The sequence below is a fragment of the Tupaia chinensis genome, unplaced genomic scaffold, assembly GCF_000334495.1.
Source record: "Tupaia chinensis unplaced genomic scaffold, TupChi_1.0 Scaffold000086_1, whole genome shotgun sequence".
NCBI lineage: Eukaryota > Metazoa > Chordata > Mammalia > Scandentia > Tupaiidae > Tupaia > Tupaia belangeri.
In genome coordinates, this window is record NW_006159548.1 from 5,327,286 (window position 1) to 5,344,957 (window position 17,672).

The window sequence follows — 17,672 nt, forward strand, 5'->3', positions numbered from 1 at the left end:
TTATTTATTATTATTATTATTTAACTTGCTCTAGGGCACATGCACTCACCAGAGAGAGACAGCGTAAGTGAGAAAGCAAGCTGTCAGGTCAGGCACTCAAACTGTGGTCAGCCATGCGAGAGTCCAGCACCTTAGCCACCATACCACCTGCTAGCCCCACTACTTTTGTATTTTAGCTAGATCGTACATTTCTTATGGTTTCTACCATTTATATATATGTATGTATCTCATTCCTTCTACACTCCTAAAGTATTTTTAGGGCAGTGTTCATGTATATTTTCATTTTTGTTTTTACAAAGTAGCATATGCTCAATACGTACTTGTAGAATTAATTAATAGTTACAATTTTATTTGAAAGAAATCACAGGTCTATAATCATAGAACTTGTAAATGATTAAGTGCCAAGACAGTACTTTTTAAAGACTGTAGTTCTTAAATACTTAAAGTTTATTATCTCAAACTTTTTACTTAAGGGATTTTTCAGATTTACTCAGTAAGTGTTCTTTTTTCTTCTTGGCTGACAGAGAGTACTTGCCAAAAAAAGAGAGGGAGAAGGAGGGGGAGAAAACCTCCCTCAGTGAGGATAGTCATGCTGCAATTCCTTTATTTCGCCACCCTGTTGGGATTTGGGGCATGCACGTAAGCCGAGCGTGTTTTTCAAGCCGCAAGGCCAGGATTCAAACTGAGGAAGCCCGTGTGGAATCCAATCCCTTTAACCACTAGCCTTTGAGATTGGCCCAGGTAAACTAGCTATTTGACTGCTTTCTTGTTTATTTCTTACTGAATTTAAATATATTCTAAATGTGTGAGAGTTGTGTTACCACTTTTCATAGTCTCAGTTAAAAGTATCTCTAGACTGGGGCTGGCAGGTGGTGTGGTGGTTGAGGGTGCTGGACTCCCACATGGCTGACCGCAGTTCAAGTCCCGGACCTGGCGGCTTGCTTTCTCACTTTCCCTTGCTCTCCCTCTCGCTCTTGCTCTCACTCTGTCCCTTTCTGGTCAAATTAAAATAAGTAAACAAATAAACTTAAATAATTATTTTTTTAAAAAAGTATCTTTAGACTAGCATTAAGATGTTCTTCAGAACCAATCAAGTAATTAATATTGACTAGTCAGTTATCCTATGAAGTACTAGGTATTCTAAATATAGTTTAAGCTGTGTTTTTATTTTAGAGTTGAGTATTTTTTTATTGAGTTTTCTTTTTTACTTGAGGTGGAGAAAGACACTGATTCCTGATAACTGATGGCTCCTCAGCTTTAACATGCTTTGTTAGGTAAAAATTAATGCTGTAGGGACCAGCAGTTGGTGTAATGGCTATGTTGCTGGACTCCCATGTAGTCGACCATGGTTCTAATCCCAGACCTGGTGGCTTAAACTCGTGCCGGGCGCGTGTGCGTGCGTGCCCAAGATCCTGAGAGGAGAATGGAGGAGAAGGGATTGCGGCGTGACCATCCCCACTGGAGTGTGATTTCTCGCTTTCTGTCTCTGTCTTTCTGGTGAGCACACCAAAAACCTCTCCAAAAATTAAATAAATAAATAAAGTTAGAAGTGGTTTTGGTTTGGTGAGCACTTTTTATACTGTTATTACAAATGTGTAATATTCTAGCTGATGTTTGATAGTCTACATTAATAACCAAGGCAGAGTCATAACTAGAACGTGTTTTCTCATTTGGCTCATCATGCAGTAACAATGTCAGAGAAAACTGTAATAATGTCTGTATATTGATCACTTCTGTGTCTGAGTAAATGTGTCTTTTATAGTCTTTTAAAGTAGCATATGTTAGGGCCAGCAGGCGGTGTGGTGATTAAGACGTGGGACTTCTGCATGGCTGATCACGGTTCAACCATGGGCCTGGACCTGGCAGCTCATTTTCTCATGATTTCTCTCTCTTTCTCTCTCTCCCTGTTGAGTGCTTGTGCTCAATAGCAAATTAAAATTGTCTTTAAAAAAAAAAATAAAGTAGTATCTGTTGGGTACTACCTGATATTTTTTTTTAAGAACTATTTATTTAATTCAATTTATTGTCGTTATTTTAAAAAATTTGACCAGAGAGAGACAGACACAGAAAGGGAAAGCAAAAAAGCAAGGCACCAGGTGTGGGACTTGAACCACAGTTAGCCATGTGGCAGTCCAACACCTTAACCACCACTTTTTTGAAGGTCAGTTATAAAGATTATTTATGATTGGACCAGCAGGTGGCGTGATGGGTAAGGGTGCTGGGCCTCCACATGGTCGACCGCAGTTTAAGTCCTGGACCTAGCGGCTTGCTTTCTCACTTTCCCTCTCTTTCTGTCTTTCTTCTCACTCCATCCCACTCTCATCAAATATAAATAAATAAAGATAAATGCAATAATTCTTAAAAAAAATTATTTAGGATAACTTTTTTAAAATAATATTTTTATTTCTTTATTTATTTGACCAGAGAGAGACACAGAGAGAGAGAGAGAGAGAGAGAGCCACCAGGTCCGGGACTTGAACTGCAGTCAACCATGTGGGAGTCCAGTGCTTTAACCACCACACCACCTGCCAGTCCCAGGATAATTTTTTTAAGACGTTTTTGCCTTAGGACACGTGTACTTGCTAGGAACAGAGAGAGACAGAGACAGTAAGAGGGAAACTGTGAAATCACCCCCCAGGGAAGATGGCAGTGCCACACCCCTTTTTCTCCATTCTCCTCCCAGGATCATGGGCATGCATGCACATGTGCCTGGCGTGATTTGCAGGCCGTTGGGTCTGAGACTCGAACCATGGTCAGCCATGTGGGAGTCCACCAGTGTAACTGCTGTGTCATCTGCTGGGCCCCCAAGATTTATTTTTAAATTTAGTTTTAGTTGTAATTTATACAGATTATCTTATAATAGAAGCATTGAATTCTTATAGGTCTTAAGACAAACTTAAAACTTTAACTTGGCTGTGGGGCCAGCAGGTAGCATGGTGGTTCAGGCACTGAACTCCCAGTGGTGCGGACTGTGTAGCCATCCTCCCTGGGGAGTGATTTCTCACCTCCCCTTTCTGTCTGTCTCTGGCAGATGCATGGGTCCTATGGCAAAAAAACTGAAAATAAATAAATAAATAAAAAATAAAACAAAATAAGAAACTTGATGTACAGTTCTGTCTTTTATTCCAATATATATGAGGACATTTTAGAATATAAACAAATTTTTGTAAGAGAGGTTTTTTTGTTTGTTTGTTTGTTTGTTTTGCCATGGGGTGAATGCACTTGCCAGAGAGACAGAAAGATACAGAGAGATAAAAAGTAAGAAATCGGGACCAGCAGTTAGCGTAATGACTATGTCGCTGGACTTCCATGTAGTCGACAGCAGTTCGCGTCCCGGACCTGGTGGCTTAAAACTCACACCGGGCGTGTGTGTGTGCATGCCCAAGATCCCGAGAGGAGAATGGAGGAGAAGGGATTGCGGCGTGGTCATCCCCCCTGGGGGGGGGTGATTTCTCGCTTTCTGTCTCTCTCTCTCTGTCTGGCAAGCGCACGCGCCCTATAGCAAAAAGCTCTCCAAAAAAAAAAAAAAAAGGAAGAAATCACCCTGGGGGGGATGGCTGTATAGCAATCCCTTCTCCTCCATTCTCTTCTCAGGACCTTGGGCACACATGCACATGCGCCTGGCTTGAGCTTTAAGCCACTGGGTCTGGGACTCAAACCACAGTCAGCGACGTGGGAGTCCAGTGATACAATCATTACACCATCTGCTGGTCCCATAAACAATTAAAATTTAAAACATTTTTAATAACTTCCTACCTTCTACCATAGCTCTAATGGATTATGCTCCCCTCTCGGTTCAAGCAGTCCTACTGGGCATTTTTAGGGCCAGCTATGGTGGCACAGCAGTGACGCAGTGCTTTGCAATACTGAACCTTCGTGGGAAGGTCCCAGGATTGCTTCCTGAGGCTTCCCTGTTCATACTGGGTGAGCACCCATGATCTGGACTAGTTGGAGCTAGGGTCAGATTGCTGCATGAAGACCCCATTGATGTTGCCCCAGCATGAAGACCCTATTGGGGTGCTCATTCATGCATGCCTTCTCTCTCTCTCTCATGGAATAAATAAAAACCCTTTTTTTTCTAAGCAGTTTTTCCCATAGGGCACGTGTGCTCACCAGAGAGACAGAAAGCGGGAAATCACCTGCCAGGGAGTATGGCCACACCACAATCCCTTCTCTTCCATCTTCTCTCGGAATTTTGGGCACAAATGTACACGTCGCTGGCATGAGTATCAAGCTGCGGGGTCCAGAACTCAAATTGCATTCGGCCAGATTAGAGTCCAGCACCTTAACCACTGTGCACCTGCTGGCCCTGATGTGCATTTTTTTATTGTCAAAGAGTAAATGTGCTCTCCACAGAGAAGGAGAGAAAGCACACTCCCCAATGTGTCCTGGTTCCACTGCCATCCCTTTCTCTTCCGTGTCTTCATCCGCTCAGGATCGTGGGCACGTGCACCCATATGCCTGGAGTGTTCAAGCTACTTGGGCCAGGACTTAAACTACGGTCAGCCATGTGGGATCTGGCTCCCTATGCACAGGATTTAACCACTCTGCTGCACAGCTGGCCCAATAAGTATATACTTTAAAATAGGCATGTTTAGAAAGCTCTGAATGACTTTATATGACTTCTTTTGTTTGGTTTCACCCATTTCTTTCTTTCACATCTCTGCAGAAAACCTGTTTGTTCTCTGTGAAGATTACCTAAATAGATACGCATTGAGATTTGTGAAAAACCATTCACTTGACATCCCATTTGCTGTTTGTTTTTGTTTTTGTTTTTTTCTTTTTAGAATTCGGCAGTATAAATTTTGTGAGAGATTTAATGATTTCTTTTTTTTTTAAATTCTCTTAATGCTATCTTATTTTTTCATGACAGATTCAAAAACTTTGTGACAGAGTAGCTTCATCTACTTTATTGGATGACCGAAGAAATGCTGTGCGTGCTCTCAAGTCATTATCTAAGGTTTGTAACGCTTTATAAATTATTGTTTAAGTGGTTAATTAGTTATTTTAATAACACTTTTCTCCTTTATGTGCAGAAATATCGCCTGGAAGTGGGTATTCAAGCTATGGAACATCTTATCCATGTTTTACAAACAGACCGGTAAGTCTCTGTTTAATCATTCTTCTCACTAATTTTTTAAAAATTGTTTTAGAATCACCAAAACTATTCCAGAAATTACTAACATACTTCACTTTTGTACAGTTTATACTTTCATTTGTCATCTTAATAAATATTTAAACAGGAGGTGCAGACTACTTTTTCTAAGAGAGATTTTTGCTATAGGGCTTGTGTGCTCACTGGAGAGACAGAGAGGCACAGGGACAGAAAGTGAGAAATCACCCCCCCAGGGGGAATGGCCATGCTGCAATCCCTTCTCCTCCATTCTCCTCTTGGGATTTGGGGTGCACATGCACACACACCCAGCATGAGTTTTAAGCCCCCAGGCCCAGGACTGTAACCGTGGTCAACTGCTTTGGAGTCCAGCAATGTATCCATTATGCCATCTGCTGATCCCATCTTCCTATGAGATTTTAACTGCCTCTTGAGCATCCTTATGACGTGGCAACTTGATTCTTCCAGAGCAAATGATCCTAGAGAGAAAAAAGAAAAAGCCAAATGACTTGTAATTTAGTCTTAAAAGTCATGTACCATCAATCCCACCACATTCTAGTTATTAGAAGCAAGTTAGCGAGTATAACCTGTACTTAAAAGGTGGAAAAATTAGGGTCTACCTTTTTCTTGAGAGAGAGTTTTGCTATAGGGCACGTGTACTTGTCAGAGAGACAGAGGTAGAGAGACAGAAAGTGAGAAATCACCCCCCAGGGGAGATGACCACACTGCAAGCCCTTCTCTTCCATTCTCCTCTTGGGATTTCGGGCACACACACACACCTGGCAAGTGTTAAGCCACTGAGTCTGGAACTTGAACTGCTGTTGACTATGTAGGAGTCCAGTGACATAACCATTATGCCATTTGCTGGTCCCAGGTCCTACTTTTTGAAGGGAGTTATATAAAGGAGTTCTGGACAGAGTTTGAAACCATCACAACCTTCAAACTGTATTTTTTGCCTCCGATCGCTTTGTCCCCCCATTCAAATTTATACATCGCTAGAATTGTATTCCAAAATGCAAGTCATCTGTTAATCACCTGTTTAGTACATTTCACTAGCTCAGTATAATGTGAAGTCCAGGCTTCTTAAACAAAATAAAGAATATTAGCTTTTTTTTTATTTTCCCAAGAGAGATTTTTGCTATAGGGCATGTGCACCAGAGAGACAGAAAGAAAGTGAGAAATTACTCCCTAGGGGGAATGGCTGTGCAGCAATCTCTTCTCCGTTCTCTTGTTGGAGTTTTGGACATGCACACACACGTGCCCAGTGTGAGTTTCAAGCCTCCAGGTCCAGGACTCAAACTGCAGTTGCTAGGAGTTGCTGGGAGTCCAACAATATAACTCTGTGCCATCTGCTGGTCCTGAATAAGAGTGTTTTAAAGATTGTAGTACTGCCTGTCTGACTAACTTCATAGCCTCTTTGTCAGTTATATTTTAGCAATGCCCAGTTGTTTGTTCCCTTATATCTATATCTTTAACAACATAATAAACCCAACTTTAAAACCACCAAAACAAGTACAACCCAGCTAATTTTATGTGTGTGCTTTACTTATATCCATGTACATATCCATATATACATACATACACACACACATAAATGTTAATGTATTTGCTAGTTGAACTACTAGAGTTTGATTCCCTTTTCTATACCTTCTTTTATTTATATATATATGTATATTTTATATACATATATATATATAGAGAGAGAGAGAGAGAGAATTATTTATTTAATTTTTTTAATTCATTCATTTATTTTAATTTGACCAGAGAGAGACACAGAGAGAGAGGAAGAGAGAGGGAAAAGTGAGACAGCAAGCCACCAGGTCTGGGACTTGAACCATAGTCGGCCATGTGGGAGTGTCCAGTGCCTTAATCACCATGCCACCTGTTGGTCTCCTCTATACTTTCTTTTCTAAAAGGAATCTTATGTATGTGTAATGTTAGAAGGAATAACATTTTATAGTTATTAGCATACAGGCAAATTTTGAAATCATGTAGGATGATGTATTTAGAGTAGAAATCAAGAATGAACTATAAGTCCCAAAGACTCAGTGAAATAAAGTAATCAGGAGTGACAGATGAAAATGAAGATGAGAGGAACCAGCAATGGTTATGTTACTGGACTCCCACCTAGTCAATCGCGGCTCGCGTCCTGGACCTGATAGCTTAAACTCATGCCAGGTGCATGTGTGTGTGTGCCCAAAATCCTGAGAGGAGAATGGAGAAGGGATTGCAGCACAGCCATCCCCCTGGGGGATGATTTCTATTTCTTTCTGTCTCTCTGTCTCTCTGTCTTTCCAGTGAGCAAGCGCACGCTATAGCAAAAACCTCTTAAAAAAAATAAAAAAAGAAAAGAAAAGAAAATGAAGAGGAAGATGAGATAACAAAGGAGGGTACAACCAGAGGAGGTAAATATTAAATAAAGGGAGTTTATCCCACAACTAATGACAAATGACTGAGTACTTTCACAGCAAGATTAGATGCGAGATAATGACGCTTCCTCATACTGCCTTTAGCAACACTGACCTGGAGGATATAGCTAGGACAACATTCAAGAAAATGAAATAGGGCCAGCAGGTGGTGTGGAGGTTAAGGTGTCTGGATTCCACCTGCTTAGCTGTGCTGTTTGAGTTCTAGATCCAGCAACTTGAAACTCACCCCAGGCGTGCCTGTGTGTGTGTACCTATAAATCCAAGGAGGAAAATGGATTGTGGTATGGCCATCCCCCCAGGGGAGGGAGGTGATTACTCACTTTCCCTCTCTCTCTCTCTGCATCTCTCTGGCAAGTGTATATACCCTATGGCAAAAATCTAAAAAAAAATCAAATAAAATAGATATAAAATATAGCCTGCATGTGTAGTAGGCTATACCATGTAGGTTTGTGTTAAGTAAACTCTATGATGTTTACACAACAATGAAATTGCCTACCATTACATTTCTCAAATTGTATCCCGGTCTTTAAGTGACATATGACTGCACATTTCTTTCATTGATGCCTTATTTGTATGAATTTGTCATACTATTTTTTTTTTTTTAGTATTATTTTATTTAACCTTATTTATCTATTTGTTTTTAACCAGAGAGGGACACAGAGAGAGGAAAATGAGAAAGCAAGCCACCAGGTCTAGGACTCAAACTGTGGTCGGCCATGTGGGAGTCCAGTGCCTTTACCCACCACACCACCTGCTGGCCCCCATTTAATTTTTGGAGAGGTTTTTGCTATAGGGTGTGTGCACTCACCAGGAAGCCAGAGAAAGACAAAGAGACAGAAAGCGAGAAATCACCCCGTAGGGGGGACGGCCATGCTGCAATCCCTTCTCCTCCATTCTCCTCTCAGGATCTTGGGCACACAGGCATACACGCCCGGTGGAGTTTAAGCCACCAGGTCCAGGACTTGAACCGTGGTCAACTACATGGGAGTCCAGTAACATAGCCATTACGCCAACTGCTGGTCCTGACCCCCACTTTTTTTTAAGAGAGATTTTTGTTATAGAGACAGACAGAGACAGAAAGTGAGAAATTATCCCCTGGGGGGATGGCCACACTGCGATCACTTGTCCATTTTCATCTTGGGATCTTGGACATGCACACAGATACACCCAGCGTGAGTGCTAAGCCACCAGGTGTGGGACTCAACCGTGGTTGACTACATGGGAGTCCCGCAACGTAGCCACTATACCCTCTGCTGGTCCCCATACTATTTTTTTAATTGAACATTTACATTGCTAATTGTTTTTCACAATTACAAATAAGGTTTTACACAACTTTGTTGTTTACACTCTGCTAACTTCTTGAAGTAGGTGTAAGAAATTACATTTCTTCAGAAATGGAATTGTTTCATATGGTCTTATTAAATAATTGTCTAAAATAGTTATAATAGCTTATACTCTAACAAAGTGTAACTGTAATAATTTCTTTTTTACAGTTCGGATTCTGAAATAATAGGATATGCTTTGGAAACACTATGTAATATAATATCTAATGATGAAGAGGAAGAAGTAGGTAAGTTTCTGGTGATTTTTACTGTGTTTTTATGTCTAAAATTTACTTTGTTATGCCAGTTTTGCTGATTTTAAAGTTGGGTTAATTTTACAAATTTATTTATGAGTTTTTTCCTTTAAAAAAATTAAAGATATAGTCTTAGTTTTAGAAAAATACTTTAGGATGATTGCTTTGTGTATAATTACATATTATGAGTTGGAATAAGATCTTTTTTTAGATTTTTCTTTTTTAAGTAATATTTTTGCCCTCTATTTGGTTTTAGTTAGTGATGCATATTAGCCAGTTTTGGGTTAAACAATCATTTTTGGTTATTGACTGAGAATTATACTAGTATAGTTAGATATTATTACTTGGTGAGCAATACAAATTTGGAGGCTTTTTCAATAATAAAAACTTGGATTTTTTTAATCTATCACTACGTTAATTTATAAAGAACAACAATTTATTAAATACAGAAAGATCTTTTTTCTTTTCATTAAATTTGCTTGGTGTGCAGTAGTATGAATTACTTTGAAATTCACATGTTTCTTTGGTATATCCTTCTCCTCCTCTTTTATTCCAAAATGCTTGCATAGTTACACCAGTGTAGCCTGTCATTGTCACTCTGCAAAATGCCTGATTGGATGTTGGTTCACATTATGTTCTGCATATTGCAAAAACATGTACAGTGAATAACATTTCTCAGTGTCATTGAGGAGTGTACTCCTCATATCAAATTGGCTACTGCAGTGGGACAGGGCGTGTTATTCTGTAACATTAGAAGGGTGGTCATATGCGTGCATTTTAAAATATAACTTAGGCTGAAGTTATGTGATTTTTTTTTTTTTTACAATGTTACTCCTACATATTTTTATTCAGGTACTTTTAATGAGATTATTGCCAGTATGTATATTATTTTCCTTAACTTCATTTTTGCATTAAGCCAATGTCTGTCATGTAGCCATCAAAAATCTTTCGTTAAATTACACAAGTTTGTAGTCCAATTTAGACTGTTAACTTTTTAGAATCAGCCACTTTTCTGACTGCTTTCCTGAAGTCTTCCTGTACTATAAAAATCACTATCAGCATGAATTGCACACATACCTACTTCAGTACAAATGTTCCTCAGGTCTGCTCCATTAAAGCCATCTAAAAGCTTCATAATTGATTCATAATCTATTTCACCATGCATTGTAATGGGACCTGCATGGATTTTTAATATATCTAATCTTGCCTGTCTGTTTGGTAAATCAATATGTATTTTTCTGTCTAATCTTTCTGTACGCAGCCAAGCAGGATCCAGGGTCTGTCACCGCAATCATTTTGACTCTATGCAGAGTATCAAATCCATCCCTGTGATTCATTAACTCCATTAAAATTCTCTGAATCTGTCGACCGAAGTACCCCCAGAAAACCAATGACCACCAATAGCATCTATTTCATCCATAAAAATAATGCATGGCTGATGGTTCCTGGCATAATTAAACATTTCTCTGATCAAACAAGCACTTTTGCCAATGTCCTTGTCTACAGTAGAACTAGATACCACTTTAAGAAATTGCAGTCCAGCTGGCTAGCAACAGCTTGTGCCAAGAGTGTTTTTCCTGTACCTGGCAGCCCCTATAACAGCCTTTTGGGGGTATTATTCTGGAATAATTCTGGGTTTGTAAGAGGTAACTGTTTGATCTCTCTTAACTCCCGAATCTGTTCTGACAGCCCTCCCAACCTCAGAATTGGAAACCTTTCTCCCGGTGGATCCACCTCGCTTGGCAAATATCTCATGATGGTCAGTTTAGTCATATCCAAAGCAGCTCTCGTTCCTGGCTTCAGCTTACTTTTGTCAAGCTGTCAGTGACAACCCACAGTACATCTTGGACCATTCGTAGCTTTAACAATAAGTTTTTCTTCAGTTAATTGTTAAGGGACTTCTCCCACAATCTGCCCAACACTTTGTAGGGCCTTCAGATCATTTTCAGACTTTTCATACTGCTCACTAAATTCTTTTCATCGTTCCCTTAACTCCTTAAGATGGCCATCAACCTCCTTGTGCTCCAGCAGCTTCTTGGGGTAGTTCCGAAGTGTCTTATCTTTAGGGTCTGCCAAAATGAGAAGCCCGAGTTACGTGATCTTTCAAAATTCGGAGCAGATAAATCATAAAGAAATGTTGATGTGTATTGACTCTGGATGTAAAAAATATGAAAATAAAAGTAGACCAGGAAGGTATGTACATATTAATCTCATAGAATATTCGTAATAGGAACATTTAAAACTAGTTACATTGAATAATCACAATTCTCTTAAATAGCCTTTTTCTTTCATTGTCATTTCTCTGTGATATTAGCTTACAGTGCAACTTCATTAACCACTCAGGAGTGAAGAATATTTAGTAAGCTTGGAAAATATAGTACATAGAAAAAGAGGTTATTGGTCACATGACAGCATACAAGCACACACTTTGAAGAAAAAAGATGTTTTTCTTCTTTCTTTTCTTTTTCTTTAATAATTTATTTAATTTTATGTGTTATTATTATTATTAACTCACCAGAAAAGACAGAGAGAGACAGAGGAAGGGGAAAAGTGAGAAAGCAAGCTGCCAGGTCCGGGACTTGAATTGCAGTCGGCTGTGAAGGAGTCCAGTACCTTTAACCACTACATCACCTGCCAGCCCCTTCTCTTACTTATTTCTAAGTTGAGAAAATTAGATATACTGTACTTGTTTCACCATGTTAAAAATGGTTTTTTAAGGCACCAGCAGTTAGCGTAATGGCTATGTCACTGAGTTCCCATGTAGTTGACTGCGGTTCGAGTTCCAGACCCAGTGGCTTAAACTCACGCTGGGCAAGTGTGCGTGCGTGCCCAAGATCCCGAGAGGAGAATGGAGAAGAAGGGATTATGGCGTGGCCATCCCCCCTGGGGGAGTGATTTCTCACTTTCTGTCTCTCTCTGTCTCTCTGGCAAGCACACATGCTCTATAGCAAAAATAAAAACCTCTCAGAAAAAAGAAAGAAAGAAAGAAAGAAAATCACAACAAATAAATGAATAAAAAATGTTTTTTTAAATTGTTTCAGATTAGAAATTCAGATAATTTCTTCTTAGAATTATTTAATTTTATTTTTTATTATTATTTAATTTGACCAAGAGAGACAGAGAAAGAGAAAAGGAAAGTGAAAAAGCAAGTCGCCAGGCCTAGGACTCAAACCACAGTCAGCTATGTGGGAGTCCAGTGCCCCAACCACCGAACCACCTGCTGGCCCTGCTCTTTTTCTACTTAGTTTGCAATGGATATTTTTTCTGTTCTTGAAAAGAAAGAATGTGTAATAGTATTTTTTTAGTTAAGTAGTTTCCTTTGTTATTCATTTATAATGTGTTTATGTTTAGAGCCTACTTTTTTTTTTCTTTGTGTATTTGAGGTCTTTATTTTAAATTTATCATCTAAAAATGATCCTTTGGATCAAACAGGATAAAGAACTATGGATAAACAGTATTGGAATCACTTTTTCTAGAGATTTATTTTCTTGTGCAAATGTATTCATTCTGAAATAGTTTATTTTTTTATTATTTATTTTCATTTATGCGTTCATTTATTTTTTTATTTGACCAGAGAGAGAAGAGAGGGAAAGTGAGAAACCAAGCCACCAGGTCTGGGACCCAAACTGTGGTCAGCCATGTGGGGGTGTCCAATGCCTTAACCACCATGCCACCTGTTGGTCCCCTGAAAGAGTTTATATTTAAAGTCTCGATATTAAGAAATTTGTTCTTCTACTCTGTTATTGACACTTTGCTGTTTCATTAATAGTAATTCTTAACTAATATGAACTCCATTTTGTTGTTCTTTACCTTAGCAATACTGTATAACCCATTATTTTCATCAAAAAATCTATCTCGTAGTCCTAAAATTATATGCTCTTTTAGGATTTCTCAAAAATTAAAATAAATTTCTTCTTCCAAGAGTTTATATTGCTTATTTCATGTTTTTAAGCTCTTATTTTATTGTTTATAGTACTACATAAACCTGTTTTATCATCTACTTTTCATCATTTATTTTTGTCTATTTTTTCAGATGATGTTGAAGGTAAAAGATTGCATTTACATATGCATGATGCTTTTAGGCTTAATTTCTGATAATATAAAAGGACACTGTCAAACGATGTTTCTTCAGGCTGGTAAAAAAATATCTGAGATTTATTTCTTAATTAAATAGGAATTTTCACTATTCTTATGTTGTTGTTAATTCTATGGCTACTAAATATGTTTACTTTCCAGAACACATAAAATAGTCCATGCATCTTTTAATAAAGTTAAAGCTTTTCCTCTGGTAGGAGCAATTTATACAAAATTACTTTGTATATACTTCTTGAGAAAATGTTTTCAGACAGTTTATTTAATATTAATATTTAAATATGTATACATTTGTATACATATGTATTTAACTGGAATCAATGAGAAGTGGAAATTTTTTTAGCTCAGAGAATACTTATATATTGATATTGTCCCTTTAAAATAATGTGCATGTACAATAACATTCTCTTTACTGACTTTTTGACATTAATTCATAGAACTCACCAATGTTTTCCTTTTTCTGTTGCTATGTTTCAAGTTTCATTTACTTTTAATGTTGACATTTCTTTTCCTCATGATTAAAGTAACCAAATTTTACTTTGTTTTACTAATTTTTCTGATATGCTTAACTTTTTAAATGAGGAAGGGAATGGTCTTACCTAAAGTAGGTTTGAAAGTGTACCTAACCAAGTTGCCTATACCTAACACAGAGCTAACCAGCTAACTTGTTTAGGTGTGTAGCACTGCTCTTTGTGACGTTCGAACCCCTTGAGGGAAGTCAGAAACTCCCAGAGCATTGTGCCGTGACGCTTATCAAGCTGTTCCTTTGTTGGATAGTAAGAACAGTAGCTGTTTTTATTGTTTCATCATATTTTTATAGAGTCTTAAATTTACAGAGTCCTCTCATGTCCATTATCTTACTTAATCTTCATAGCAGCTTGTGAGGTAGGTGATGTTTTTCTCTTTCCTAAAGATGAGAAGTGAAAGTCTGGGGATACTGTAACTTACACAGTGTCTTCCAGTAAGTGAACAGGATTTAACATTTTTTCTCTCTTCTTAGTATTCCATAGATTTCCAATTGTTTAAGTTATTACTGATTTTACTTTTTTATTTTTCTGACTAGATCTTTTTTTTATTAAATCATAATTTACATATTAGCTTATAGATTTTAGATTAACATTTAAAAATAGAGCTGTACCTGTTGAACTATTTAACCACAGTGTAAAAAACTATGTGGGATTCCCTTACTCTTGAGTTAGGACTACTTTTATTAGGATACTTACTTTTGTAAAGCAATTTTTTTAAAAGAATTAGTTATTTAATTTTATTCATTACTATTACTTTTTAACTTGCTATAGGGCAAGTGTACTCACCAGAGAGAGACAGAGCAAGAGAAAGTGAGAAAGCAAACCACTAGGTCCAGGGCTTGGACTGCAGGTGACCATGTGGGAATCCAGTGCCCTAACCACCGTACCACTTGCTGGCCCCCTGTAAAGCAATTTTGTTCTTCATAATATGGCATGTGAACTCAACGTAGAGTGGAATTCCAGAGGGAAGCCCAGAAATATTTCTAAATATTTTTTATACCTCTGGAAAAAAGTACAACCTTAAATAAATTTCAAGAATATATGTACCTATATGTGTTCATTAAAAGCCAGTCATAGAGCCTGCAGATGGCATAGTGGTTACTTCCTTGTATTCCCACATGGCTGGCTGTGGTTCAAGTCCTGGACCTGGTAGCTTGAAACTCACACAATGTGTTTGTGTGTGCATGCCCAAGACCCTGGGAGGAGAAGGGATTGTAGCATGGCCATCCCCCTTTGGGGGTGATTTCTTACTTTCCCTATCTCTGTCTCTGTCTCTTTCTCTCCTGTGAGTGCATGTACCCTAAGGCAAAAACCTCTATTTAAAAAAAAAGCATGTCATATCAGCAGGCCTGAAAAGTATCCAGAAGACATAAGAACTTTAAAAAAGCAGTATTTCATTTTGCATACTTGTCTTAGATTTATTTCACCATGGTTACAAAGGCCATTTCATATTTATTTCATTTTTTTATTTATCTTACAGTAAAGGAACATTTACTTTTATAGGTTATTTTAAATACAAAAGACAATTTATATGATGCAAAAAATAAACTTACCTCTACAAGTCGTAATATACGTATACTGGATGAGAAAAGATGGTTTACTTTTCTCCTATCTTTGCTCATATGTATGATAGACATATTTTTGTCAAGGTTATAGTATCAGTTTACAAATTTTAGAGCTAATTAGTGTCATAGTTTATATTATTAGTTTAATGTACTGCTATATCAAAAGCTTTGTGTATTACCTCAACTGCTTAGCTAATTTTGGGGATTCCATTAAAGTTCAAATACAGTATATATCACTAACATATTTTTTAAATTGACAGGATTAAAAAAGAAGGGAGGAGCCAGCAGGTGACGGAGTGGTTAAGGTGCTCGACTCCCACATGGCTACCTGTGGTTCATAGTCCTAGATCCAGTAGCTTGAAAATCAGGCCAGGAGCACATGTGCCCAAAAGAGGAAAATGCTGGAAAAGGGATTATAGCATGGCCACACACACCCCACCCACCCCCCGAGGGTAATTTCCCACTTTCCCTCTCACTGTCTTTTTGTCGCTCTCTCTAGCAAGCACATGCACCCTGTGACAAAAACCTAAAAAAAATAAGGGAACCAGCAGTTAGCATAATGGCTATGTCACTGGACTCCCACGTAGTCGACCGCGGTTCGCGTGCCGGACCCAGTGGCTTAAAACTCACGCCAGGTGCGTGTGCGTGCGTGCCCAAGAGCCCGAGAGGAGAATGGAGGAGAAGGGATTGTGGCGTGACCATCCCCCCTGGGGGGTGCTTTCTCGCTTTCTGTCTCTATGTCTCTCTCTGTCTGTCTGGCGAGTGCACGCGCCCTATAGCGAAAATCTTTCCAAAAAAATAAAATAAAATAAAAAAAGAGAAGGAAATGTGGATTCTTGGAACAAGACCATACTTTACTAATTTAATTCAAAACTAGATCCTAATTATATACCAATAAACTATACTGCTTTTTACATTTTAGCTATAGACTAATCAAAAGATTACTTTTTGCTAAATTATTAGCTATGCTCAATGTAAACCTTGAATTGAACCTTTTCTGCTCTTTGAGCTACAGTACTAAAAGTGTGCTCTGTAAGTTCCAGATCATGCTCTGTATTCGAAGGGCTCCCTAGTAAATAAACATAACATACTATGTTCCCCTCTGAAGCATCACAAAATTTATATAACTATAATATGTGCTGAGAAGTCTGTAATAAAAAAGCTTGTTCAACTTTCATTCAAATATATTTGTCCCCAAGCATTTGTTTTCACCACATACCTATTTACTTATTTATTTGGGGGGGAGGAGAGATTTTTGCTATAGTGACATGCACTCGCCAGAGGCACACAGAGAGACAGAAAGCAAGAAATCACCCCCCGAGGGGTGGCCACGTCGCAATCCCTTCTCCATTCTCCTTTCAGGATTTTGGGCATGTGCACAACCCACTTAATATTTTAAGTAATTTAAATAAGTTTCCTTTTCAAGTTAGGAGCCTCGACATCGATATTTGTATTTTAGGCCTTTTTCTTTTTTCAAAGTGTTTATTTAATTTTGTTTATTATTATTTTTAAATGTGCTAGGGGGCACATATGCTCACCAGAGAGAAAGAGAGGGAAAGTGAGAAAGCAAACAAGCCAGAGACTCAAACCATAATTGGTCATGTGGGAGTTCAGTGACTTAACTACCCCACCACCTGCTGGCCCCTAGGCCCCTTTTTTAAAAATTATTTTATTTAATTTTATGTGTTATTATTATTATTATTATTTAATTTGAAGAGAGAGAAGGAGAGAGAAGGAAAGTGAGAAAGCAAGCCTCCAGGTCTGGGACTCGAATTGCAGTCGGCTATGTGCAAGTTCAGTGCCCCTAACCACCATACTACCTGCTGGTCCCTAGACCTCTCTTTTTAAAGAAAGTCTGAAAAATAACACCACACACGTTTGTGCCCACATGGCAGTAGTCAGTTGGAGCCAAGCAGCTCCTGCATTCCTTAGATAGGGCACGTCCTCTTCACCCTCCCCAGGGTTCTGCATTCTGCCTGGTCTACTCACTCACATTACTGTCTTGCTCCTGCAGTTGAGTTTACAATCTCTACTATATTTACACCACTCAAAAGAGATTATGCTGTCAATTATTTTTCAAAAACATGGTTTTATTATTTATGTACATGTTTTCTGTTTCAAAAAGATATAAATATTTGCTAATGGCAAATAACTCTATCAGTCACCCACGATTACATCAACAAATTGCTGTGATCTTAATTTCTAGACAGAGGCATTTTTAAGGGGGAGAAAGGGTGTTGTTTGTCTTTTGAACACAGATTTCTCTTGTATTTGGAGGACCAGGCCCTTGACAGATGTGTTCCCCGTGGGCCACTTTTTGTACCATTTCTTTTTTTTTTTTTTTTTTTTTTTTTTTGGGGAGTTTTTCAC

General features: G+C 38.3%; 1 protein-coding gene and 1 pseudogene across 1 annotated transcript in view; one reads left to right on the forward strand and one right to left on the reverse strand.

The window, feature by feature from the left end:
- The window catches only part of USO1 (USO1 vesicle transport factor), a 103,409-nt gene that overhangs the window by 28,588 nt on the left and 57,149 nt on the right, over positions 1–17,672 (forward strand). Inside the window, exons 3-6 of the mRNA XM_027769752.1 lie at positions 4,874–4,960; positions 5,037–5,101; positions 9,036–9,112; positions 13,152–13,163. Coding sequence (XP_027625553.1) covers positions 4,874–4,960; positions 5,037–5,101; positions 9,036–9,112; positions 13,152–13,163 — 241 coding nt within the window. The remainder of the gene's footprint in view (positions 1–4,873; positions 4,961–5,036; positions 5,102–9,035; positions 9,113–13,151; positions 13,164–17,672) is intronic.
- On the reverse strand, positions 10,075–11,194 carry LOC102493051 (26S proteasome regulatory subunit 10B pseudogene; annotated as a pseudogene).